General features: G+C 42.7%; 1 protein-coding gene across 1 annotated transcript in view; it reads right to left on the bottom strand.

Annotated features, from left to right (window-relative positions):
- Positions 1-25,540, bottom strand: part of PLXDC2 (plexin domain containing 2) — a 234,891-nt gene that overhangs the window by 71,046 nt on the left and 138,305 nt on the right. Inside the window, exon 4 of the mRNA XM_035130307.2 lies at positions 24,775-24,844. Within this exon, the coding sequence (XP_034986198.2) occupies positions 24,775-24,844 (70 nt within the window). The remainder of the gene's footprint in view (positions 1-24,774; positions 24,845-25,540) is intronic.

The following is a 25,540-nucleotide window of genomic DNA, read 5'->3' as shown; positions in this document are numbered from 1 at the left end:
TTCTGGGCTGCATCAATAGGAGTATAGCATCTAGATCAAGGGAAGTAATAGTACCACTGTATTCCGCTCTGGTCAGACCTCACCTGGAGTACTGTGTCTAGTTCTGAGCACCACAGTTCAAGAAGGATACTGACAAGCTGGAACGTGTCCAGAGGAGGGCAACCAAAATGGTCAAAGGCCTGGAAACGATGCCTTATGAGGAACGGCTTAGGGAGCTAGGTAGGTTTAGCCTGGAGAAGAGAAGGTTAAGGGGTGATATGATAGCCATGTTTAAATATATAAAAGGATGTCATATGGAGGAGGGAGAAAGATTGTTTTCTGCTGCTCCAGAGAAGTGGACACGGAGCAATGGATTCAAACTACAAGAAAGAAGATTCCACCTAAACATTAGGAATAACTTCCTGACAGTAAGAGCTGTTCAACCCTGTACCTTGCTCAAATCAATCAACTGGTCAATTGTCAACCTATTATTTGATTGCTGTCAAGTATCATCAGATATTCCAACTGTGTAGGAGAATAGAGTTCTTCTACCATTAGTGAAGTAAAATTAAAGCTTCAGGACAATGAATGAGGACAAGGCTCCGTCCTCCCTTTGCCTCAGGCAGCTAAATGTCCACTTCTCATCTATGCACCTTGTCTATGAAAGCGGATGCCACAATAAATGTGTTAGTCATTAAAATGCCACAGGATATTTTCTTGTTTTCTTCTTTAATGTAGAATTAATTGAGCTCACTAGCTGTTTAAAATACTTAAAAAAGAAAGGGGAAACCCATTTATTCTTATTAAATAAAATGATTTGCAGAAAGTGCAATATGTAAAGTCATTTTCATCTCTCCATTATGGGAATAAATAAATCTTTTATTTTTTCCATATAGCAGCAAAGGCAGTAACGAGTGCCAAGGGTATGTGGCTAGCAATGACAAGTTGGCTTGTAAGTTAAATGTCAGGATTCAGTATTTGAACCAGTTGGTGTCTCAAATCCTTCACAGTTGTCACAAGGTCCCTGTGCTATCTGATAATTTAGGCAACCTTACATGCAGCTTCCCTTTGCTGGCATTTATCTGACTGGGGTCAGTTTGCAGTTTGTGAATCTCCTGACACTTTTAACATTACTACTTGTTAGCCCTGCTAGACAGACAACTTGGTTGAATAAATATCAGTTAAATCCCCTGTGGGCTAAGAAGCAAGTAGGAAGACAGGATTTGTATGGCTTTGTAGGAGTGCATAGAAGAACAAATTGTTTAATAAGCATTCAAGACATTTACCACGATGGATTATCACATACATGTTCAGTGTATTGCCTTATGCAACCTGAAGGCCATTTCGGGCAAACAGCAGGACAGGTGGCAAATGCGTGTTAATCTCTCTACAACCATGCTCAGAATGTAACTAGGAGCACACGTGTATACTGTCATCCACGCACTAACACTAACCCGGGAGCAAGCGCCATTGAAAACAATGAGATTTACGTCAGAGTAAGCATGCAGGATTTCACATCTGTAATTGTGCAACGACCAGAAGGAACGCTGGAAAGAGATTGCATTTCTTCCTACAGATGAAACTTCAACTAACATCAAAAGCAGAAATTGACTGGGGAAAGCGTTCCACGAGAGATATAGGAACAAGTTCCAGCAATGCTTTATGGCCTCCAAGTACCTTGTGACTCTCCTTATCCCCGTGCCAAATGTGGGCAATGTAATCATATGGTAAGTTACAAGCAGTGGCAAAGCATCCGTGTGACCTTCCAAGGGAGTACTGCGAAATTAGAGGGTGCCTGCAGGGCTGTTTCCACTTCCCCAGTCAGAGTGCAGGTTACAATGTACTTATGGCTAGACTTAACACAGGGCAATTGTGGCATGTAGTTATGGCACATTTGCCGCAAAACCCCATTTGCTTTCCATGCAAAGAAAACATTTGTTTCGTGAAGAATCCGAGAGCCTTCTTAGGTTTGGGAACTAACATCGTAAGAGCTGATCAGTTAACCACAGTTAAAAGATCAACAGCAGGCTAGACGATCATACACCCATTCATGGAGGATAAGGCCCTCAATGGTTATGATAGCTACAAATTATCAGAGTGTGTGTGCTCTTAATGTACAGTATTTCTGGGAAAGACAAGTGGGAGAAGGCCACTGCACTCCTGTACTGCTTTCTGATGGACCATTGTAGGATTAAAATGCTAATGCATTTTATATGATTCTGCAGAGCTCTTCTTTATATTCAGATGCAGAAATCCTTCCTTCCCAACCAGGAGTTTTTCAACAGATTTTGAAGCTAACAATAATCTTGTGGAAAGTCTGGTTAAACCTAAACTTTTTTAAAAAAAGAAGAAGAAGAAGAAGAAGCATGAATTCACTATGGAAAGGGAATGTTTCATTCCACTGATGCTTCCAGTAACTTAACCACAATTAAGAAACATGTGCACTGTTCCACCATAAGACGTTCCGGATGCCATACCTTTGGCATGCCCATCTTTCCTCACTTGTTCCCCAGACTTCTATGACCTCATGGTGACTCAGCAACAGAGGAGCTCATTGCTTCAGCACATAACAACCAACTCAAATTCATTACCCTAATGAAGTTAAGTGGCGTATACTGGCAGAGAAGTCTAAGCTGAGTTGGGAAGGGAAGCTGAGCATGGCTAAGGGCTGCACATGGACCAGCCTAGTAGATGAAAATCTTAGTAGATGAAAAAATCTACTAAGCTTTTCGCTCCAAATAAAGGCAGGAACAACTTTGCATTTATTCTGTTGCTATATCCCACACCTTATTGAAGCCTTATGGATACATGGACTGGAAAATATTAGCTGTGTGTTCTGGAAGACCTGCTTACTTGACTTCCAAGGCCATTTTTCACCCGGCCTGGGAGGGCAGGGCCCTGACTGCAAAAGCTGTCTTGGGATGGGGTATTGTTTAGGGAATTATGTTTGCGGTTTGTTTTTGTTTTTGGCTGTTTTTAATAATATTTTTTTGCAACTTTCTTTTAGATCTTACTATGATTCATTTGGAAATGGCTTGGTTTGGTTGTGTAGTTTTGATGTTTTATTTATTGCTTAGGACTACTTTTGTTATGTGGTGGTGCAGCAGCAATAAAACTGCTAGCACAGTTGCAAAGCTAAGCACGGTCTGGTATGGATTCAAACTAGATGGGGAACAGCGTGCTGAGAGTCCTGCATTGCAGGGTGTTGGTCTAGATGACTCTCTGGATCCCTTCCAACTCCACAATTCTATGATTCCATGTTGCAAGCCGCCTTGAGCATGTGTCTAATTTTGGAAAAGCGGCATACAAATAAAACGATGGTATGATGGAAGGTATATTTTTTTGAGGGGGATATTTATCGAACTTTGTTGCTACTTTTTAGCTATACAAATTAACTCTCTCCAAAACTGTGCATTTTAAGCTTTGAAATAACACTTGCATGTGGGCATTATATGGAGATCCAAGATCTTGGGCACCAAATTCTAAGCTAGGACAACCATTAGGATTAACTACATTTGCCTAAAACGCATTACAGAAGTGTTTTTTACTGTGGAAATCTATTGTAGAAGTGCGGGGGGCGGGGATTCCTATTTTAAAGTGATCTGGAGGCAATTTATATCCTGGGCCATAACTCCATCAACTCTGCTTACATAGATTACATGCCCAATTGCAATCAATGGCAGTCAAAAATAAACAAGGCCAGTGCAGCAAGGTGTCTTGTGGTACCGTAAAGATTAACACATTTATTGTGGCATAAGCTTTTATTGAGCAGAGTCCATAAGGGGCATGAAATGTATTATGTACCATAGATTCCAGCGTATAAGACTGGGCATATAAGACGACCCCCAACTTTTCCAGTTAAAATATAGTGTTTGGGATATACTCGCCGTACAAGAAATATGACCCAGCGTATAAGACGACCCCCCGACTTTTGAGAAGATTTTCCTGGGTTAAAAAGTAGTCGTATACGCAGGAATATACAGTACTTGGGAGGTATATGGGGTGGGAGGAACTGTAGGGAGTAAGGTAATGTAAACGCAAAAAATACAGACAGTGGCAATTCAATTCAATTAAATGAATTCTTATTTTGCATACATTCTATGTTCCCTATGATGCTTTGAAACCAGAGACCCCAAAATGCAGAGGGTAGAGGGGGCTGATGTCACCCTAAGATTGAAGAGGGCTTCCATTGGGATGATTATCAGACAAACTGTCTGACAGTGGAACCGTCTCTCTCGGGAGGTTGTGGACTCTCCTTCCTTAGAGGTTTTTAAGCAGAGGTTGGATGGCCACCTGTCGTGGATGCTTTAGCTGAGATTCCTGGGGGGCTGGACTTGATGTCCCTTGGGGTCCCCTCCAACTCTATGATTCTAACCCATTTGCTGTCACAATTAAGGCTAATTGATAGAGGTGAGGGAGAGATGCAGCTGTGTGATGCAACAATTGAATGCAGTTACTTGGCTTGAGAGCTGAGCTTAGCAGTGGAGGAAGGAGCCAAGCGGAGCTGAGAGCTAAGGAGAGAGGCAGGCGAAGTTGAGGTTGAGAGTGAAGAGGCTGAGCCCTCAACAGTGAGTTTCTTTCTTTTTTAAAAATATATTTATTAGAGATTTTTTCAAACAACCAAAAACATACAAAAATACAAGACACAAAAAGACAAAAAATATACAAAAATACAAAAAAAGCAAGAAAAAAAAAGGAGAAACAAAAAGGAGAAACAAAAATTCCCGACTTCCCCGCCCTCCCCTTCCCGAATCTACTCTACACCCCATTCAGACAGCTTTCATAATATGCAAAACAAAAAAACAAAAAAAACCACAGAATCTTACATATCCATATCTTAAGTTCCATAATACTTATTACTAGAGAAATAAAAATCATACATACACATATCTATCTCTAATTAAACCCCTTTTAGCCTCTAAATTCCCCCCATAAGTACCCCACAATTTTCCAGTTCTAATACTCTAGAAAAAAAATTGAAATAAACAAAATCCCATCTAGACCCCCCCCCCTTCCCCGGAAAACATTTCCCTAGGAGTCTCGACCAGTCCCTTACACCAATCCAGATCAGACCTTTTTAATCCGTCCATCAATTAAAATCCCTAAGTCTTTCAGCCTACACCAACTCTTGTCCACTCCATTCCCTGCTGTTCTCCCACCCTCCCATTCTGTTTCTGCTGCACACAGTCTTTTACATTTTCCCCATGCCAATTTTCATTTTTTACATTTTCAAATCCCACCATTTGCCCACTGTACGGATTGTGCTCCCCTTCTCCCACTAGGGAAGCACTTCTCCATACCCCTTCCCGGTGTTTAGCCCAAGCATCGTAGTCTCTGTTTGGGGCAGGTTCTCCTTCTCTCACTAGGAGGACCTGTTCCCAAATCTCCTCTTCCAGAGCTTGTTGTTTGTAGTCTGTGTCCTGTGTTCCCTCTCTCACCGGTTGCCACAGGTCCCGATTCTTTCGTTCCTCCTGAATTTGTCCCGTGTCTTTTGCTTGTGGCTTTGAAGTTTCCTCTAGTAGTGGGGAATCTTTCTCTAAGTCCGGTTCTTTATCCTTGCGGAGGTCACATAGTATTTCTTGAGCCAAATCCAGCAGCTGCTGTATGTAGTTCTTTTCCATTATCTGGCTCTATATTTTGTCTAGTTGAGTCCTTTGTCGTGTCGTATTACAAGCCCGGCATGGGATCTTTTTCTCAAGATGGTGTTGTTTCCTGTTTTCATTTCTATGCAAAGTCTAAAATGAAGTCTGCGCTATTCTTTGTCATTGTTTTAAAGATTAAACAAATTGTTCATGTTGATTCCTCCAGATCTTTCCAAAATTTCAATTAATCCACGTTCAGATCGAGGGTATAGAAAGTTCAAACAAACAAATGTATTCTTCCTGCTGCCACTTTGTTGCAACATAATGGCGGCTGGTCGCGGCTTCCTGAGAGCCGTTCCCGGGATACCGGGAGGTTTTTCCTTTCGTTATTTGCAGAATCACAGTAGCTATTCAGATCTCTTTCCCTTGGTTCTGCTGCCAAGGGTAGAGATTTAAGGTCCACTTAAAGGAGATTTCGTTGTTTTACAATGGCTTTGCGCTAAAGGCAATGTAGCTGTTTCCCAGTTCTTTCGTTACAGGGGGGGAGCGACCTCCGTTCCCAATTTTTAACTCCCCTTTCCTGGCCAAATCAATCTTTGCCAAAATCCAAAATTTTACTCACGGCCAATTCAGAAGAATTCTTCTTCTTTTTTTCTTTAGTAGGTATCCATCGCTCTCCGCTCGCGGCTCAGGGCTTCACTCAGAGAGGGTAAAAATGGTGCTCGATGGCCCGCGACCCCCACTCACTCCGGAGCTCCCGACAGGGCTCCCGGGGAGTAAAGGGGTTGCTTTTGGGGCTCTGCCGAGTAGCTTCGTCTTCAGACAGCCCAGTCTGAAGCTCTTTTGGGGGGTCGCGGTGCCCTCGCGACTCTCCCCTCCCCCTCTCTGAGCCCGTTCCCTCGGAGCTCGAGGAGAACGTGCCGCACAGCGCTGTTGGTGGACCAGAAGTCCAACAGTGAGTTTCTAGTTCTTCTGCTGTTCTATAATACTCATGGATGGTGTGTCTTCAGTACAGCTGAGATCCTTTTTCAATTTAATATTCAACACTGGACATTTCTGAGCCCCATTCCCACCTTAAGAACACTTCTGGAGTGTCTGTATGCAACATACATGACAATGTGTCTTAGAGGCATCCAGCATGTAGAAACAGCTGCACTGCTATAAAAAGATTCTTTGGATTTAACTGGTCTTTGAGAGGGAAAACTCTTCTGCCAGTTCAGAAGATTAAAAAATGTGTCTGACACAGCTTTACCTGCAATTTTGTACAAACTGCAGAGTAGTCAAGTTTTTTTTTTTTTATGTGGCGCTCTTTCCCTTTCCAAAGCATTCCTGGAAAATTAAACCCATGAAGCATGCAAGAGAGAGAGAGAGAGAGAGAGAGAGAGAGAGAGAGAGAGAGAGAGAGAGAATGTGCCATTTCAAGTACAGGAGCCCTCAATATGAAAAGCAGCTACCTTAGAACTATTATGATACTGCTTCCCGCCCAGTAAAAAGAAAGAAAGCTACACACAGCATGTTTTTCTAAACCTCCGTATACAGAAAATGTTATTCTGGTGGCTGCTGTTGTACAAGAGGCCTCCCAGCCATCACCCCCCTTATCTACAATTTTTGTGTCAGGAAATATAAATTGTCAGAGGTCCCTTATATTTTAAAACCACTTTCTCCTTTCCTATTCTGTTCTCATTTCTCACTCTGGAGCCTGACCGTTCCATGTTGCTTTCTATCTCTGAAAATAATTCTATCAAAATTAGCAAATTGCCTACAAAACAAAATCACACTGTTGCCAATAGTGATAGACACGGCAGACTCATGCTGCCCCCATCCCCTCACCCCCCCCCCCAGGTAACACTTCAGTGGCTTATTTTCTCAAAGCAACTTAGCAGGGATGGAGCATTTCTGATGGCTTAAGGTGCATCTTCCCTAGGTCTCCTCCTTATCTATTTTCACAGAGTGGAAAAGGGGGAGAAAAAGCTTTCTTGCCTGGAATTATAGAGTCCATAACATAATCTTCTGTGCACTGTACTTAAATGAAAATCAATAAAAGTTCAGGCCATAACTCTCCATTCTCATTTTGTAAAGTCAGCCACCAAAAGCCTTCAACATTCAGCCTGTTTGTCAGTGTGTGGCCGACCCACAGTGTGACTGACATTGGAAATGTGTCTTTTAAAAAAAACACATGACAACACCTAGCTAAGTGAACAGAGAAAAAGACGATGCAGGCTGGGAAATGAGAGAAGGGACACATGATATCATAAACAGAATGGTATCATTCAGAAGATATGTGGTGTTTGCTCTTCCCCAACAAAATGATCAAGGAGAAAAATGTTTAGTCCATTACACTGCCTCTCTTTAATGCTCACTATTAGTGCTGAGAAACTGCTCACTGCTCACAGCACACCAGCAACAGATTACTCTCAATAAGAGATTTTTCTTCTCACTATTTACGGTTATTGCTCTTTATTTAGTTGCTCCTTGCTTCTTCTCCTCCCCCCCCCCCCCGCCCACCTTCAAGCCTGCTTCATTCAGCCTTTTGAAATTGGGATTGGTCTGTGTATCAGAAGATTGCCCAAGACATTTTGCAGCTCCTGAGGCAGATCAGCAAGTGGATCTCCTCTCGCCAACTTTGAAGGCACACACAAGGCTCGCCAAGTTACTTGGGCACCTGAGGCAGATAACCCCGCAAGTGCCGCTTCCTTGGAGTAAAAATACATCAATATAAAAGAAAAAGAAAACAATATGATGCCCAGAATCAGCTGTCTTACTATGCCTTTCGGTAGGGCTGGCTGTGCACTTTATACACCAGCCCAAAACATTTGCACCATTACATATCTTCAGTGCCACAGCTGCTCGATACATCCAGTTGGGTGTTCAAAGATTCATGCCCTCTTTTTTTCAATGGGGAAAACAAATCAAGGTACACACTAAGATTTGCTTACTTAATGAACCCAGAAAACTTTTCAGGGATGATCACCCACCTCAGAATCTATTCACTGATCTGCCACGGTGCAGCCAAACACTTAGCATCATGCCATTATTTTATTTTGAAAATTTCCTGAGACTTCATCCATAGCATCAATTCTGAGGAGGTGTGCATAAAAATCTAATATCAATACAATACCAAATACCATTCTAAAATATATACACACTTTTACTCTCGCAAGACTGAATGTATTGCCCTCGGTTATACTTGAGGGAGAATTCCAACAGATTCCACATGAAAAACGCTTATGTTCCTGTGGAGATGGCAGTTCCCAATTGGTGGCGCATGCACTCTATAAAGACTTGAGGAATGAGATTATCACCCCTTTTTTATTGTCCATTCCGGGTCGGCCCAACCACCGCCACAGTGTCCTTTCTCTTGGCAGATCAAGATGAGCAGGTGACAGCAAAGGTTGCAAGGTTTTTAGTTGGGACAATCAGAATAAAACCCACCATTTGACTATTGATTCAAAACCCCAAAGTGTATTTTAAATAATTGACTTTTTATTTCTTTTCTTTGTATATTGTATTGTTGTTTTATTGCTATGGCACAATGGCTGACACAAATAAAGATTCATTCAAATACCAGAAAACAACAACAAACCCCTCAATGTATAATATAGTAACAATATTTGAGAAATAATAAACCAAAACTATTCAATCAATTAAGACAGTTTAATAGTTGTTGTTTTTTAAAAAACACCTGGAAACATGAAAAGGAAACCTGGCACTGAAAATAATACAGCCTTACTTCCTTTGAGAAGTTATTCCAAACTGTGGCACCACCACTAAAAAGGTCTTCTGCTTTGTGGATGCATAATGCTCCTTCCCTACAGAGAGAACTTGGAAAAGGGCCTCATCTAAAGACCTTCATGTATGGACAAGTTACTTTTTTCATTTTAGTAAGTTAATGCATTTTTACACTACTCCTTATCCAGTAAAGCCCCCCCCCCCCGCAGCTCACACAAGATTAATAAGAATAATAGCTTAGATGAGAACAGTAGAAAGTGCATGCCATCTTGAAATGGCCTGTTTAATGGGGTAGTGAAAATGACAGATTGCTGCTTCTTCTCCAGCTCACAAGGCAGTTCCTCCTAATGGCTTCAAGGAGGAGAGGAGAGGAAAGAGGCCCAGTCCAAGCTGAAGAACCAGCAACCCGCTGACATGGAGATGCTGTCAGTTGGCAATTGTGGCTTCTTCTCTCCCACTCTAATCTGTTAACTGATTCTAACCCAGGCTTCCTCAAACTCAGCCCTCCAGATGTTTTGAGACTACAGTTCCCACCATCCCTGACCACTGGTCCTGCTAGCTAGGGATCATGGGAGTTGTAGGCCAAAAACATCTGGAGGGCCAAGTTTGAGGAAGCCTGTTCTAACCTGTCTCCCTTTCAACCCATTAACTCAATATTTGGCCTGGTTTAAACTTGGCCCTCCAGCTGTTTTGGGACAACTCCCATCATCCCTAGCTAACAGGACCAGTCATCAGGGATGATGGGAATTGTAGTCCCAAAACAGCTGGAGGGCCAAGTTTGGCCATGCCTGATAAGGGAACATCTGCTCCCCTCTCTTTGACAACCGCTGTAAACCTGAAGGCCCTTGAATTAAGGTTGCTTCGTTCAAATGAATAAGGTATTTGACATCTGTTGAGAACCTGTTGCATTCTTGGAATTCAGAAGCAAATATTTAATCTCAACTATGTAGAAACCTACTGGGTTATTTATTTATCAACAAGTTCGTTGATTTGAGGGGGGTGATAGTTGAGCAGCAAAGCACATGATTTGTAGGCAGAAGATTCCAGGTTCATTCCTCAGCATCTCTACACAAAAAGGTTCAGGTAGCAGGGGATGGAAAAACCCTCTGCCTTAGACTCTTGAAGGCCACTGTTTAACAGAGTATACAATACTTGGTTAGATGGGTAATTCTGCCTGGTATAAAGCTAAGGATAGCCCAAGTTACCTGACAGTATTGGGGGGGGGGCATATATGGTAGAAATGAATGTTTAGGTTTCATTTAAAAATCAAGTCTCTAGTTCTTTTGTCGGTGGAGATAGAAAGGAAAGTGTGTCGGGGGTATTGTACTACCCCAATTGCTCACTAGGAATGAAATGGCAAGCTACCTACATTTATATGCCCTGGTTGTTCTGCAATGATTCCCCAAACTCTTAAGCCCTCTCACCACAACATTTCAGGCCACAGGTGAAAGCATTCTATTTTCTGTATGGAAAAATGCTTGGACACAAGAGACTTCACTTTGGTAGATGATAATGTTAAGGAGACAGTTTTCAAGGTTATTAGGGCTCAACTAGACGTGACATGGAAGGGGGAGTCTATGTGGGTTTATATTTTTATGTCAAAGGAGCTGCGTGGGTTGCTAATTTTATCGAGGAAGCAGCTCTGGGAAGTGGTGAAGGAATTGTTTAGGCCTCCTGTGCCTTGTCTCCAATTTAAATTACTTGACTAAGGCTTCAATTAAGTCTACAAGGGGCAAAACCTACAGAGGCTGTACCTGTCCTTAGTGGACAGTACTTAAACCCAGGAAAAAAAATTTAATAAGCAGGGATAGAAGGGAATTTTGTTCAGACTGCATTTTTAAGGGAAATGATCTAATTTGCATTTTATAAATGAATACATGGATTGGAACATAATTATCCTTTGAATTTCACACACTCTGAATATTGAGATACGGCTGGGGGGGAAAGTACCATAACACGTTAATTTTTTTAGGATAAAATACATTTAGAAATGTGTACATTGAGTTTAAATAACATATTTTAATTCAATGTACACATTTCTAAATGTATTTTATCCTAAAATTTTGTAATGTATTATGGTTTGTAATTAACTACACATTTGATTATGAATTTTGGTACAGATTCAGCTCACACATTGATATAAAAAAGGGTGAGTTTTTATGAATGGACACATGCAGAACTGACAGACAATAAATAGATTGATTCATCAATCACATTCATAACCCAGAAGATACTCTGAGCAGGGAGGCCAGTGGTAAGAATGGTACTTTTCACATATCTGCTGGAACTGATCAATGATTCAAGCCTGAATTCAAAACAAGTATATGAAAACTAAAGTGAAAAGCAAAACTGGATGTCAGATTGGAAAAATCATTTTTTAAAACCTGCATTCACACACACACACACACACACACACATGTGTGTGTGTGTGTGTGTGTGTGTGTGTGTCTATATCTCTGATGTAATTCTGTCAGTGAATCAACGGTTAGACATAGCATTAGCTCCACACAATATGAGGATGGACTCACAAGAAATCAATCAACAATGAGCCATGCTAATCCTGAAGATTTCCTACTAACATGGAAGCTTTTTCTAGTTTACCCAGAAGTGAATAAGATCTTAAAATGAACCTCAGATATCTGTATTTACTTTTGTTGTTGTTCTACAGTATAATCCATACCTACTCCATACCTGCCAACTGCCCCAATTCCACTGGGACTGCCATGGAAACTGTGACGCAATCATGGTTTCTCACTATGCCCCGCAAATCCTGTTTTTTTGCAAGCAGGGCAGAGGCGAATGTGACTGGTGCTGCGGCACCAAGCGCAAGGCTTCTGGGGCGGTGTAGCAAGCGCCACCACTATTATGATGGCAAGAAGCAGAGGTGTGCACCAGATTTGGGCATCGCTGGGCGCAACTGAAATTCCAGGCACCACGGTCCACCACTGATAGGGAAAGGGAGCGAGACTGGTCCCTCCTTCTTTTGCCTCTTAGTAGCACCAGCTCCTAGGAGCCCCCTGCACCGCTTCTCTCTTGGCTGCAATGCACCTCCTTGGGAATAAATACCATTAAATTCTGTGTGACTTTCTGCTGAGTAAACGGGCATATTGTCTGGATTCTATTAGGGCTTTAAAAACAAACAAAGCAAGCATCATCAACACCAGCAATTATTACTTCTTCTACTACCAGCAAATAACAACAAAATTGTTACATTGCAGAATTTACCTGTTCCGCTACTTTCTAAAAATGTACAGGATAAATGCTGCAGAATTAACTGTAAATGACACTGGGATGCCAGCTGATTTGGAAAGGGTATTCACAGCAAAGCCAATTTTAATTAATGCTCCAAATTCTTCCCAGGTGTTGCAACAAAGGTTCTGACAGGTCCTTGACCGTAAAACAGCTTGAATCCCAATGACATTCAAAGTGAGGGAATTGGAGTTGCAGCATCCGGACCAGCACTGAGTGACAGAATAGAATCATAGAATAGAATCACAAAGCTGGAAGCGACGCCGGGGGTCATCTAATCCACCCCCTGCAATTCAGGAAATTTTTGCCCAAATTGGGGGCCGAACCCGCAACCTTCAAATTAAGAGCCTCATGTTCTACCACTTAGTTTAGGCATACTGTTTGCTTATGTCATATACTGATATTTTTCTATCTAAGTAATAATACAGTGGTACCTCGGTTTAAGAACAGTCCTGTTTACAAATTCCGCAAAACCGGAAGTAGTGTTCCAGTTTGCGAACTTTACCTCGGTCTACAAATGGAAACTGAACGGTGGAAGGGCACCGGTGACAGGAGGCCTCATTAGGGAAAGCGCGCCTCGGTTTAAGAACGGATTCGGTTTAAGAACGGGCTTCAGGAATGGATTAAGTTCGTAAACCGAGGTACCACTGTATCAGTTTAGGAAGTTACACATTTTTACACTCAAGAGACCTATGACTCCCCATATAAACCAACCTGGACTCAGCAGTCATCCTCTGAGGCCCTTCTTCATGTGCCTCCTGCCTGTAAGGTCCAGAGGGTGGCAACACGAGAACGGGCCTTTTCTGCAGTGGCTCCCTGTTTGTGGAATGCTCTCCCTGGGGAGGTTGATCCAACCGCCTTCCTTATATATGCTTAGGTGCCAGGCAAAAATGTTCCTCTTCAACCAGGCCTTTGGCTGATTAATATTCTACAGTCTTTTAAATGTGTTGGGGGAGGGGAGAGGTTGTTTTATTGTTTCTGTTTTAACGTTTTACTTGTGTTTTTATCTTGTGAACCACCACTCTGCGATCTTTAGATGAAGGACAGTATATAAATTTAATACATAAATGAAAACAAATATCTGATCCTGCTGCCACAGCTACAATCAAAAGATAGAGCTAGAGTAAAGGTAAAGATAAAGGACCCCGGATGATTAAGTCCAGTCAAAGGTGACTATTGGGTGCTGCGCTCATCTCGCTTTCAGGCTGAGGAAGCTGGCGTTTGTCCACAGACAGCCTTCCGGGTCATGTGCCCAACAGGACTAAACCCTTCTGGTGCAATAGGACACTGTGACGGAAGCTAGAGCACATGGAAACGTCTGTTACCTTCCCGCCGCAGCAGTACCTATTTATCCACTCGCGCTGGTATGCTTTAGAACTGACAGAAGCTGGGACAGAGCAACAGGAGCTCACTCTATTGTGCAATTTGAACTGCCAACCTTACAATCAGCAAGCCCAAGAGGCTCAGTGGTTTAGACCACAGCGCCACCCGTGTCCCGGAACTCTTTTAAGATCTTACAGTGAATAGGGGTGGAAACCACTAATGCAATGCCACAGCCCCAAACCCTACACACATTAAATGAATGCATGAAAAATATATAAAAAGGGCAACTTTAGCTCTTTGCATTCTAAAGATAAAATGAATTCCATAAAGGAGGGCTGGGGTACAAATTTGACAAACGAATTAAATAAATTAGTTCCCTTCTAAAATAAATTGTGCATTTTATATAAATAAATACACAAAGGCGTTCTCTTCTTAAAAGGTCTCCTCTCTTTTCTTTTCTTTTCTTTTCTCTCTCTCTCTCCTCGCTCATTCAGTGTTTGCTGGCTTTCACTAGGCATTTAAAGGAGTTCCCCTTCTAATTAAGCTTCTCCTGTGGCTTTAGTTTGTTTAAAACTGAACTTCACACAGTGTGACATGTTATTTTCTCAGCCAAGACCACAAGTTAATTAGGGAATGTGTGTGCTATTCTGATATTACCTTCTCTGTTATTTTAATTTAATGTTCAGAAACCTCTGCTGTTTCTACAGAAGTGGGCACTCGTTTCTCAGCAAACAAGACCCCAGATGTGAACATTTCTGGAAAAACAACAACAACAAATCAACAAACCTGAAGCTCCCCAGCTTTATTCAGAACAAGGTACAAAGAAAGGCCTTTTCAATAAAGCAGTGTGTTTTCTTCAAAAAGAAATCCAGAAAATATCTACAGAAATGAGAAAACTGTGTGGCTTTGAGCTACAGAGTCAGTTTTTCTGCAACCAAACAGTCATCCAGATCCAGGCTCCATCTTTTCTCCTTCCTCTTTTTTGAAGAAAGAAGCAAAGCCTCTCAGTCAGTGGAAAAACCTATACCCATTTACAGGACTTATTAGCACATAACGCAAATCCAAACCTTGGCCAACCAAGAATGTGCAATCCGGTAGGCCAACCAGAGTGAAAATTGCAGCCGCTTCACTCCTCCCCAGTCCTGCTGTGGCTATGCTACTTGGAGTTAAGCCATGGTTCGGCTTAGTAATGAAGGCGAATGCAGGTTTCATTGCCACCACTGCTAAAACTGGTGCAGTCTTCTGGGACAGAAAAATGTGTTTGGGAGCCTAGATCAGGCCCCTGAACTGGGAGTTAGCCACTTTTGGTGTAGACAGTACTGAACTACATGGATGAATGATATAATTCAGTATAAGGCAGCTGTCTATGTGTAATATACTCCATTGCCCAATATCCCCACACTGAAGATTGTGTTCTGATGGTTACAGGTAGGTAGCCGTGTTGATTTGACGCAGTCAAAACAAAATAAAAAAATCCTTCCAGTAGCACCAACTAAGTTTGTCATAGGTATGAACTTTTGTGTGCATGCACACTTCTTCAGATGTGTTCTGATGGTTACTTTTCTGAGCTAACGGGGACAACTGTCTGACTTGATATAGGGTAATTAGGTCTGTTCTCACCACTGAACTATGGTCTCACATAGTGGGACTTACTGTGCATGAATGTGTGGGTCAGCCCAACTTCCCCAGGTGCTAACACAAATAATGGGCCAAGCCTTCCCCTGCATCCTTTAGACTGATGCAGAGCATGTGCTGGCTGGGGACCAGTGTTAGAAACTCAGATACAGAAGCTAGGTGCCAAACGACTTCTTAACCAAGGGTTATAATCGCCAAAAGGGAAGGTCTATTTGCCATTTTGGGGCCAGATGGCTCAAAAGTCGTATTTTTCAATTCAACTTTTTGGTTCCTGAATTTCATTCTGATAGTGCAGAAAAAAGATCATGGATAGAATTCTAGAGGATGTGTTGCTAGTGTGTGAAAACAGTCAAGATCCCCAGACATGCACTAGTAAGATTTAGACCTGCTCAAGTCTGGCAAGATTTCATAATCAGGTGCCATCAGTCTATGCCCTAGGACTGCTTGCATGCATTAAAAAAGGGAGAATAGAAGCAGAAAGAAACTTCTCTTCCCCAACATCTCTATAATGGGGGAAGCAAACCTAGGAGTAAACTTGCAAGGAACACAACAGGGAAAGTGCATAGGTGCGGAAACATGGAAGGATTTGCCTTGCGGGACACTGGATGGCAGGGAAAGGGAACTTGTGGCTCTCTAAATGTTATTGGACTCCAGCTTCCACCAACCCCAGCCAGCATGGCTAATGGCAGAATGATGTGAGTTGTAGTCTAACATCCTCTGGAGGGCCAGTTTCCCTACTGTAGTGGTTAGCAGTTATAAACTTAGTTGTGCCACGTTCATTTATTTATTTTTTGTCCTTGTTCTATGAAAGCAGTTAATAGGATTTTTGTACATTCTGCAATTCCACAACTATGCGCAAAACCAACAATCCTGAGAAACACAGCTTTCTTCCTCCTCCTTCCCCCAGAAGTGTGTCCCACTGTGCTCAATGAGGGCTACTTTCCAGCATTTGTTATATTAAAAAAATAGGATTGCAGCCTCAGAAGTATGTGGGGAAACACCTGGTGGCACCTGAAAAGCTGGAGTGTTTTTGCAAACTTCCCAAGGGCGCTGCATAAGCTCTTGTCCAGGACCAGCAGCGCCAGAATTATGCAAATGCCAGCAAATCAGTGCAGAACTGTTTAATTACAGCAAATGCCGGCTGAGAACTGTAGTTGCTTATGTAGAAGAAATTCTTATTGCCTGTTCAGTGGACCAGACACAGGTGCATAGGATTCCTGGTTTAGGCAAGCTGCAAACTTCAGCCTTTTTTGCAGTGGAATTTGGGTTACTTTGGTACAAAGTTTTCATAGTCTATGAGCACAGACTGTACACAGGTTATCATCAGCACTTCTGCAGGGTACAGCAATTTCAGCAAAATTGTACAGCTGGGGAAACCAGAGCATAAAGAAGTGTAGAGACATGCTGGAGGTTTCCGTTTGTGTTATTTATAAAGTCAATTCAGTGGCCTGCTGCATTACACAAAGTATCTGCAGAATGTTGATAACGGTAATGTTGGGAGGGGTGTTTGTTTTCTTTAAAAATCTGCTTTAATCTTTACCTGGCGGGCAAGACACTGTTTTGATCAGACTGGGTCCCGTTTGTCAATTTTCAGCTGCGTTACTATGGAAACTTCACAAAACATATGGAGTGTAGGCGATGCTACACATTTGGGTAATGGGCTGGGGGAGGGCAGTGCCAAAACCTATTTTGTATTTATTGCCCACCGAAACTGAAGACATTCCTTGAGGGCTTTAAAAGGTTATGGGGTTTTCCACAGATCTTTCGTAGCCAGTATAATGAGAACCTCCCGCTGAGTATCTCCTCAAGAATCTCTCTGCTCACTTCCCAACAAAGGGACTATCTTTTATTTGGTTCCTCATGGGGTTTATTAGCGAGAAGCTACTCGTCTAGAGCCTGCTTGTACAGCGGTACCTCTACTTATGAATAACTCTACTTACGAATGTTTCTACTTACGAATGGAGCTCCGTCCGCCATCTTGGATGTGGTTTAGATAGGATTTTTTCTACTTACGAATTTTTAGATAGGGTTGCTTCTACTTACGAATTTTTTTCTCCCAATGCATTCCTATGGGATTCGACTTACAATTTTTTTCGACTTACAAATGTGTGTTCGGAACGCATTAAATTCGTAAGTAGGGGTACCACTGTATGTCTTCCCACAAAACCAGGATTTAGGCTGGTGCTTCCAATTCAGCCCTTAAACTTGAGCAGGCGACACACGAATGACTTCATGAACTATTTTTGGTTTTTCACAATTGATGTCCGGGATGGGCTCCAATGCTTTTTAAAACTGTAGTCAGCGTACAATTATTTACAGTAACTGGAATGGAAACCCCTTTCTGAATTTCAGTAAAGCACGATGTCTTCCAATCCACGAATTGTAAGAGGCATTCCTGCAACAAAATGTGGCAGCACAGAATGATGTTGTTCGTTATGGCAGCCACTCGGTTTGATTTCCTCTCCCTGTATTTCCATTCTTCCGTTCTCAGTCAGCATTCCATGCCCACTGGCACATTCTTCTTTTTGAATCCCTCCCTTTTTATGGCTTTTCTTTTTTAAAAAAGCTTGGTATTTCTGCATATTTCAGTTACTCCCCTCCCCCTCAACCCCCCCCACCATTGCTGATACATCCCTTCTTATGTGTGAACAGTCCTGTTTTGGCTACATAAGCCATGGCACTCACAGCCTGACCACAGAGCTGAAGATAACATTTTCAAAGAATGCTTTGCTGCAGCTCTACTATGGAAATATCCAGCTTGGTTTTGAGGAGTCCACAGTTCAAACAGCACCACAGTCTCACCAAGGCAAGCCACCTCTCTATCTCAATATGGGGTTAAGTCTATCCTCCCAGAGGTGATGTCAGAATAATTTGGATAATGCATGTAAAGAGATTTGAAATCTATATTATTATTATTATTATTATTATTATTGCTCTAACTTTTGTTTTTAATTACAAGCTACCTTGAGTTTCCTGGATGGCAGATGGGATATAAATGTAAAAAATAATAATCAAATAAATAAACAATTTTATAAACAAACAAACAAGCTATGAACAGGAATACCAAAAGAAGCTATTTGGCAAAGACTGAAGCTATAATAAAAGAAACAAGGGAGAAGGGGGAAAGGATACAGTACCCCCCCCTTAAAGTCACGAGCTACATTTTGCATCAGGATATTGGCAGTCCGTCCCACCAACCTCTCTTTCCTAACCTAATAATGCTGCAGATGCGTTTGTTGAGAAAACAGCAATAATGTAGGCATCTAAATATAATCCATGGAGGCGGCTGCAGGGGTGTGTGGCGACAAATCTGCTTTTGCTGAAAGGTCAGCCTTCATTCTGTTTCTAAAGCAGGTAATAAGTGAAGAGAGTTTCTGTTAAGTGCAAATGACCTTTAAGATCTAAGATGACTGCAAAATGGTTAATAATGAAATATAAAGTGGGAAAGCCTTCTATATTTCCTGACAGTTCATCTCAGGCTTGCAAATGTTTGTTGATTATGTCCAGCCAGCTTAGTGCTTTCCCCCCATAAGAGGTACTCTCAGCCTATATGACAGAAAAATGCCACCCACGGTTTACCATTATTATAACACTTCTTTCCTTTATCAGGCAGGCGGGCAGAATACATTAGGCAAAGTGTTTCAAAAAAAATTGCGGGATCTAATCAAAGAGTTATGACTACAACACTGAAGTGATTAATCAGATGACTAAAACATCAACTCAAAAGGTGCCCTCAACTAATCTGGCATTTAAATAATAATAATAATAATAATAATAATAATAATAATAATAATATAACTGCAACTTGCAAGATCCATATTGTTGTAAGAATTTCCTTTTGTGAGAGAGAGGACATGCGTCTTCTAAGATTATCCCTGTTGTGATATATACATGCAAACGCTAAAATGAAAGATTAGGCTCATTTCTTTTGTTTTTTCCTCTCATATGTAAAATAAGAAGAGTGAATCAATTAATTTTTAGAGGTAGCCCTAATTCAGGACCACAATAGCTCAAGGAATGTCTCGCTCCATAAGAACCTACCAAGACCCTAAGATCATTCTCTGAGGGCCTTCTTCATGTGCCTCTTCCATTTGAGGTCCAGAGGGTGGCAACATAAGAACAGGCCTTTTCTGCAATGGCTCCCTGTTTGTGGAATGCCCTCCTCAGGGAGGTTTGTCTGGCGCATTCATTATGTATCTTTAGGTGCCAGGAGAAATATTTTCTTTAAGCAGGCCTTGGGCTGAATGACATCTAAAGGTAAAGGTAAAGCGACCCCTGACCATTAGGTTCAGTCGTGACCGACTCTGGGGTTGCGCGCTCATCTCGCATTATTGGCCGAAGGAGCCGGCGTACAGCTTCCAGGTCATGTGGCCAGCATGACAAAGCCGCTTCTGGCGAACCAGAGCAGCACATGGAAACGCCGTTTAACTTCCCACTGTAGCGGTTCCTATTTATCTACTTGCACTTTGATGTGCTTTCGAACTGCTAGGTTGGCAGGAGCTGGAACCAAGCAACAGGAGCTCACCCCGTCGCGGGGATTCAAACCGCCGACCTTCTGATCAGCAAGCCCTAGGCTCTGTGGTTTAACCCACAGTGCCACCCGCTGTCCCGAATGACATCTAACACCCTTTTAAAATGTGTTGTGGGAAGGGGGCTTACTGGGTTGCCTTTGTTTTCATTTTTATTGTGCATTTTGTGTCTTTTATGTTGCAATTTTACGTTGTGAACTGCTCTGAGATCTACAGGTATAGAAAGAACAAGAATAAAGAGTAAAAGAATAAAAGTGAAAACCCCACATCTTCAGATAAAGAATTGCCCTTTACACATTTTAAACCAGACTTCCCCAACCTAGTACCCTTCAGATGGTTTGAACTACAATTCCCATCAGCCCCAACCAGCATGCGGCTGAAGAGAGTTTTAGGCCAAAACATCCAGAGGGCACCAGTTTGGGGAAGGATCCCATCATTCCTGACCATTTACCATAATGTTTGGGGCTGATGGGTACTGGAGTCCTACAACTACTGGGGAGCCACAGGTCCCTGTCATAAGACAATATTCAGACACACCTTCCTCCAAATCCAAAACAATTGCTTAGGTTCACTAGCCTCTTACATTTGAAAAGTGCTACTCCTGTTTAATGCAAGATTAGATTTGATGGTCCAATTTAGCTTTAAACAGTGTTATTGAAAGGGGGGCACGCGAACACGCTTTACACTGCCCTATATTCTTGCTGCTTTTCATTTTCTTTGCTGCTACTCTGACAACCCAATCCCACACCTGACTTCTAAGCCCATTGCCAATGCTATATTCTTCTCTCCTAAATGAAAACATCTGAAATGTTCTGTCAGGAAGACTTTCTATCATCAGAGAGCTGGAAGGCCTCTTGTGGTTTTCTAGGTACTAGAATTAGCATACACTGGAATTCCCCCATGACAGATATCCACCTCTAGAAGAACAGGATTTGATTAATTATACTAATAATGGCAGTGCAAACTGATCTACCTCACAGACATGAATCAAGTAACCTTGGTAAAACATGGATTGAGGGAAAGGATATGCTAATTGCTCAAGCCAACCCATGTGAGTTTCTCTCTCTCTCTCTCTCTTTTTTCTCTCTCATATTAATTGAGGGTCAAAAACCATCATTCAAGACTGCTTGGTAGTGAAATGCAAATGTTGTATGGATGGTAAAAAACAAAATTTGGCTTTCTTGATCTGTTAGAGATATGATAGAGCTATTTGCTTGCAATTTAGCACTGTGATATTCAGGGCCGGCTCTAAGTATAGTCCCGGTGGCGCAGGGCGCCAGGGCGCCGGGTCGGCAGGTGGGGCGCTGTACGGCGAAGCCATGCGGAAGCCATGCTGCGCGCTGCGAGGGCGGGGGCGCCGGAGCGATCTCCGTGCCTCAGCACCAGGGCGCCCGACCTGCTCGAGACTGCCCTGGTGATATTTAAGGAGAATGCATTGTTTGAGCCCCTTAAAGGAGAAGAAACAAACTGATAAAAATGGGAAGTCCTCAAAAAACAAGCAATGGCTTGGTTCACACTGTCACACATAGCCACTGACCAAACTGTTGTGATGCATCAGGCTTGCATATTCCTTCTTTTACCCCCCCCCCCCCCGGCATGCCACATCATTTTGGGTCATTTTTATGAGTAGAGTGACTAAATCATCATCATCCTCATCCCTCTGGTACTCTTATTGATTCACTAAAACAGGGGTACCCAAACATGGGCCAGATTTGATGAAGTGAACATGTGTGAGGGCTGACCAAAGTTGCTGAGTTTTTTTTAGAATTGAAATTGTTGAGCTTTTTTTTTGTATATACAATTTTACCCCAAAGTTGTTGAGCTTTTGGGATTTTACCCCAGGACATATACTGCCACAAGGGCCGGATTAATTCAACCGGTGGGCCAGATTAGGCCCCCGAAACGGACTTTGGACATACATGCACTATAAACACAGTTTTCCTTTATGTGTGTTTTAGGCAAAGTACTAGTTTAACAAAACATAAACCATAGTCACTTGTTCTCTCCCCCATTGCCTGAAGGGAGAGCAGGGGAAAAGAGGGGAGACCACATTATTTCCACCTTTTCCCATATCCCCACAGCCCCCCACATGACTGAGACTGAATGTCTGCAGTGGAGAATCTGCTCTCTGTGGGTAGGCTCCCCATACAATTAAGAACCCTGATCTTCCAGCAGAGCAGGCTCCCTGCTGCCGACATTTGACCTCCAACATGAGGGGTCTGCAGGAAGAGCAATTGGGACATGCAGTCCTTCTTCCTGTTCTGCTTACAAATAGGGAACGCTGTGGTCTAAACTACTGAGCCTCTTGGACTTGCCAATCAGAAGGTTGCCGGTTTGAATCCCCGCAACCGAGTAAGCTCCCATGCTGTGTCCCAGCTTCTGCTAACCTAGCAGTTAGAAAGCCCACCACTGCAAGTAGATAAATAGGTACCGCTGCCCCAGGAAGGTAAATGGTGTTTCCATGCGCTCTGGCTTCTGTCACGGTGTTCCATTGTTCCATTGTTCCAGAAGCGGTTTAGTCCTGCTGGCCACATGACCCGGAAAGCTGTCTGTGGAAAAACGCTGGTTCCCTCGGCCTAAGGTGAGATGAACGCTACACCCCATAGTTGTCTTTGACTGGACTTAACCATCCAGGGGTCTTTTACCTTTAGCTTTGCATACAATAGCAATTGCATTGGGGGGGGGTGTTTGTTATTTAATAGGGCTATGGTTTGCCTCCAGACCACAACTGGAAATTCTGCTTTAAGAAGGATAGATTCCAATGCTGGTTTAGAGGCGAACCATCATTTACTCAATTCTGATGTAACAACAAACTATGGTTTGCACAAGTGAGAAAGTGCAGGAAGTAATCTGCGTGCTCACACATGCTGGGGATTGCATAGGATGTGCTCAGAACATTGATTCCCCCCTGATAAAGGTTTCTTCTTTTTTCTTGGACAAACAGTAGAATAATACAGGATATTTATTTATCTATATTTGATCGGTGATGCCTACCTATCTCATCATCTTGAGAGTTTGCATGTCTGGTTGAGCAAAGGAGTGCCAGACACTTTTATCTCTTTCATTCCTAAGTACCTATGCCATCCTTTTTTTTCACCCATTCGTCAACCTCTTCCCTCCATTACTAACCTCGCCATGAATTAAAAGCACACAACCCCAGCATTATCCCCTCCTAGGTCTGTTGTTAGCCATTCCCTTCCTTTTACAGAAAAACCTCTTTGCCCTCTCAGCTCCTCCATTTTAAAGAGCTAAATGACAAAAGCTCGGATATAACATCCTCCCCCCTCCCATATTCCTTTTCAAATTGGCACCCCACATATCTTTCCATACAGGTGGGTGTCCTGCTTTGGTAACAGGGAGTTGTTTGCGCAACTTTTATTTTAATGGTACAATAGCAATCCTCATTGCAGAAGCGGAAGAAAAGCAGTTGTAGCAGCCTATACAGAAAACAGTCTTCTCTGGGGCAAACTAGACATGGTTCAAAGCAAATCACATGCTGCTGTGTGGTTAAAAGAACGTTACTACCAAGTGCAAGTGAGGGCAGGTTTTTGCAGGAACTGCAGGTGTAACAACTTTCTCCCCTGCAGCCCTTATATGCCATAGGAAAGAAGCTCCCTTTGGCATCCGTGATAACCTCCCTCCTATCTCTAAGCCCTAGGAGGATTTTCTTTAGCTGCAGCAGGGGAGCAAATGGGTAATCTCCTCCCTCATGCATAGAACCCAATGAAAACTGTCACCCTGCACCTACAATTAATAGTTTCTTTTTCTTTTTAATGCAAGTTCTGTGCTTAGTTCCATGTCTACTTTGACCTTATGCACCAGCCATTTCAGAACGGAAACACTTGCCAAACTCTTAGCCAATTAACAGTGTAACTGATGCATTTCTAAGTGGCTTGATGGATTGTTGTTCATATGGAAAAGTGAATGAAGAGGCCATAGTTTTCCTAGAATTAAATCTATTCTCACTTTAATATATTTATAGACCACCTTTTACGGTTAAACCTCTCGAGGCAGTTTTCAACATGTTAACAATAGGTAAAGGTAAAGGGACCCCTGACCGTTAGGCCCAGTCGCAGACGACTCTGGGGTTGTGGCACTCATCTTGCTTTACTGGCCGAGGGAGCCGGCGTACAGCTTCCAGGTCATGTGGCCAGCATGACAAAGCTGCTTCTGGCAAACCAGAGCAGCACACGGAAATGCCGTTTACCTTCCCACCGGAGTGGTACCTATTTATCTACTTGCACTGCATGCTTTCGAACTGCTAGGTTGGCAGGAGCAGGGACCGAGCGACAGGAGCTCACCCTGTCGCGGGGATTCGAACCGCCGACCTTCTGATCGGCAAGCCCTAGGCTCAGTGGTTTAACCCACAGCGCAACCCGCACCTAACAATAATCTATATAGTTGCAAATCATGAAATGATGAAAAATGAAGTGTGTGATATGATCAGCAACTCCCCTTCCCTCTCTCCCACCATGCATCTAATAGTGAGAGCCAGGAAAGGTGTAGAAAGAAGACATTTATTTAAAATGTTAATCAAGTTTTCTGATCCATGGTAAGCACTATTTATACCAGCTTGCTGACACAAAGGACAGGGTGAATTTGAATGAACTGGTGATCTGGCCTATCCAGTTTTGGATAATGCAAGCTCTACTGAAATTTCCCCCTCCCTTTATCTCTGAAACCTCATTTTAAACATCTGAAACACTTGTCAGATTATTCAAAAGTGAAACGGGTAGAAAGCCACTTACCCCCAGTTGCCACAGTAATTTCACGTAGGAAATGGCCATAAAATGGAAAATCGAACGATAGATTCACTCTCTGCAAGGAACAACACCAGAAAAGAAAATCAATAATGTAAGGAATAGTAGAGACACCACTCACTTTAAACCCATTCACTGCTGCTTTTGCCTTATGGTTTTTTGTTTTTACAGTAGCCTTATGCCATCCTCAATTTGGAATCAAAATTGGAAACAATTCTGCATACCAGATAAAGCTTGGAAACTTATATAGGGAGCATGTAGGGAACCCTAATTGCCAAGAGTTCTAAATCATGCATATAGAGAACCTCCCACATCAGAAGCCCTGATCAACACAGAGGGGCGGGAGAAGCCGAATGGCTTTAAGGGTTGGGCTAAATGCAGAGCCCCTTTCACCGCATTTTGGACCATGTACTATGCCTGAAGAGGGCTTGTCTTGTCAGTAAATCCCACCAGCACACATAGGAAGGAGTTGGAAGTGTGCTGCCACCAGCATGGCTGTTGGATTGTGCAGAGGAAAGTAGTGAAGAGGCTTCCAAGAGGAAGCATCAGCTGTGGAAGACCTCACAGCGCTATGGAAGGAAAGCAGCAGGGGGCAGAAGCAGCAGGGGGCAGCTCTTCAGAAGCTGAGCTTTGCACACTCTTCTGGTGCCAGTGTCCTGTGCCAGGCACAAAGGCCCACTTTGCGGCCCTGCTCTCTCTTTCTGTTGGTACAGTGGTCCCTCGACTTACGAAGTACTCGACTTACGAAATGACT

Source organism: Zootoca vivipara, chromosome 12 (genome assembly GCF_963506605.1).
Source record: "Zootoca vivipara chromosome 12, rZooViv1.1, whole genome shotgun sequence".
NCBI lineage: Eukaryota > Metazoa > Chordata > Lepidosauria > Squamata > Lacertidae > Zootoca > Zootoca vivipara.
This window is presented reverse-complemented; position numbering and strand designations above follow the sequence as displayed.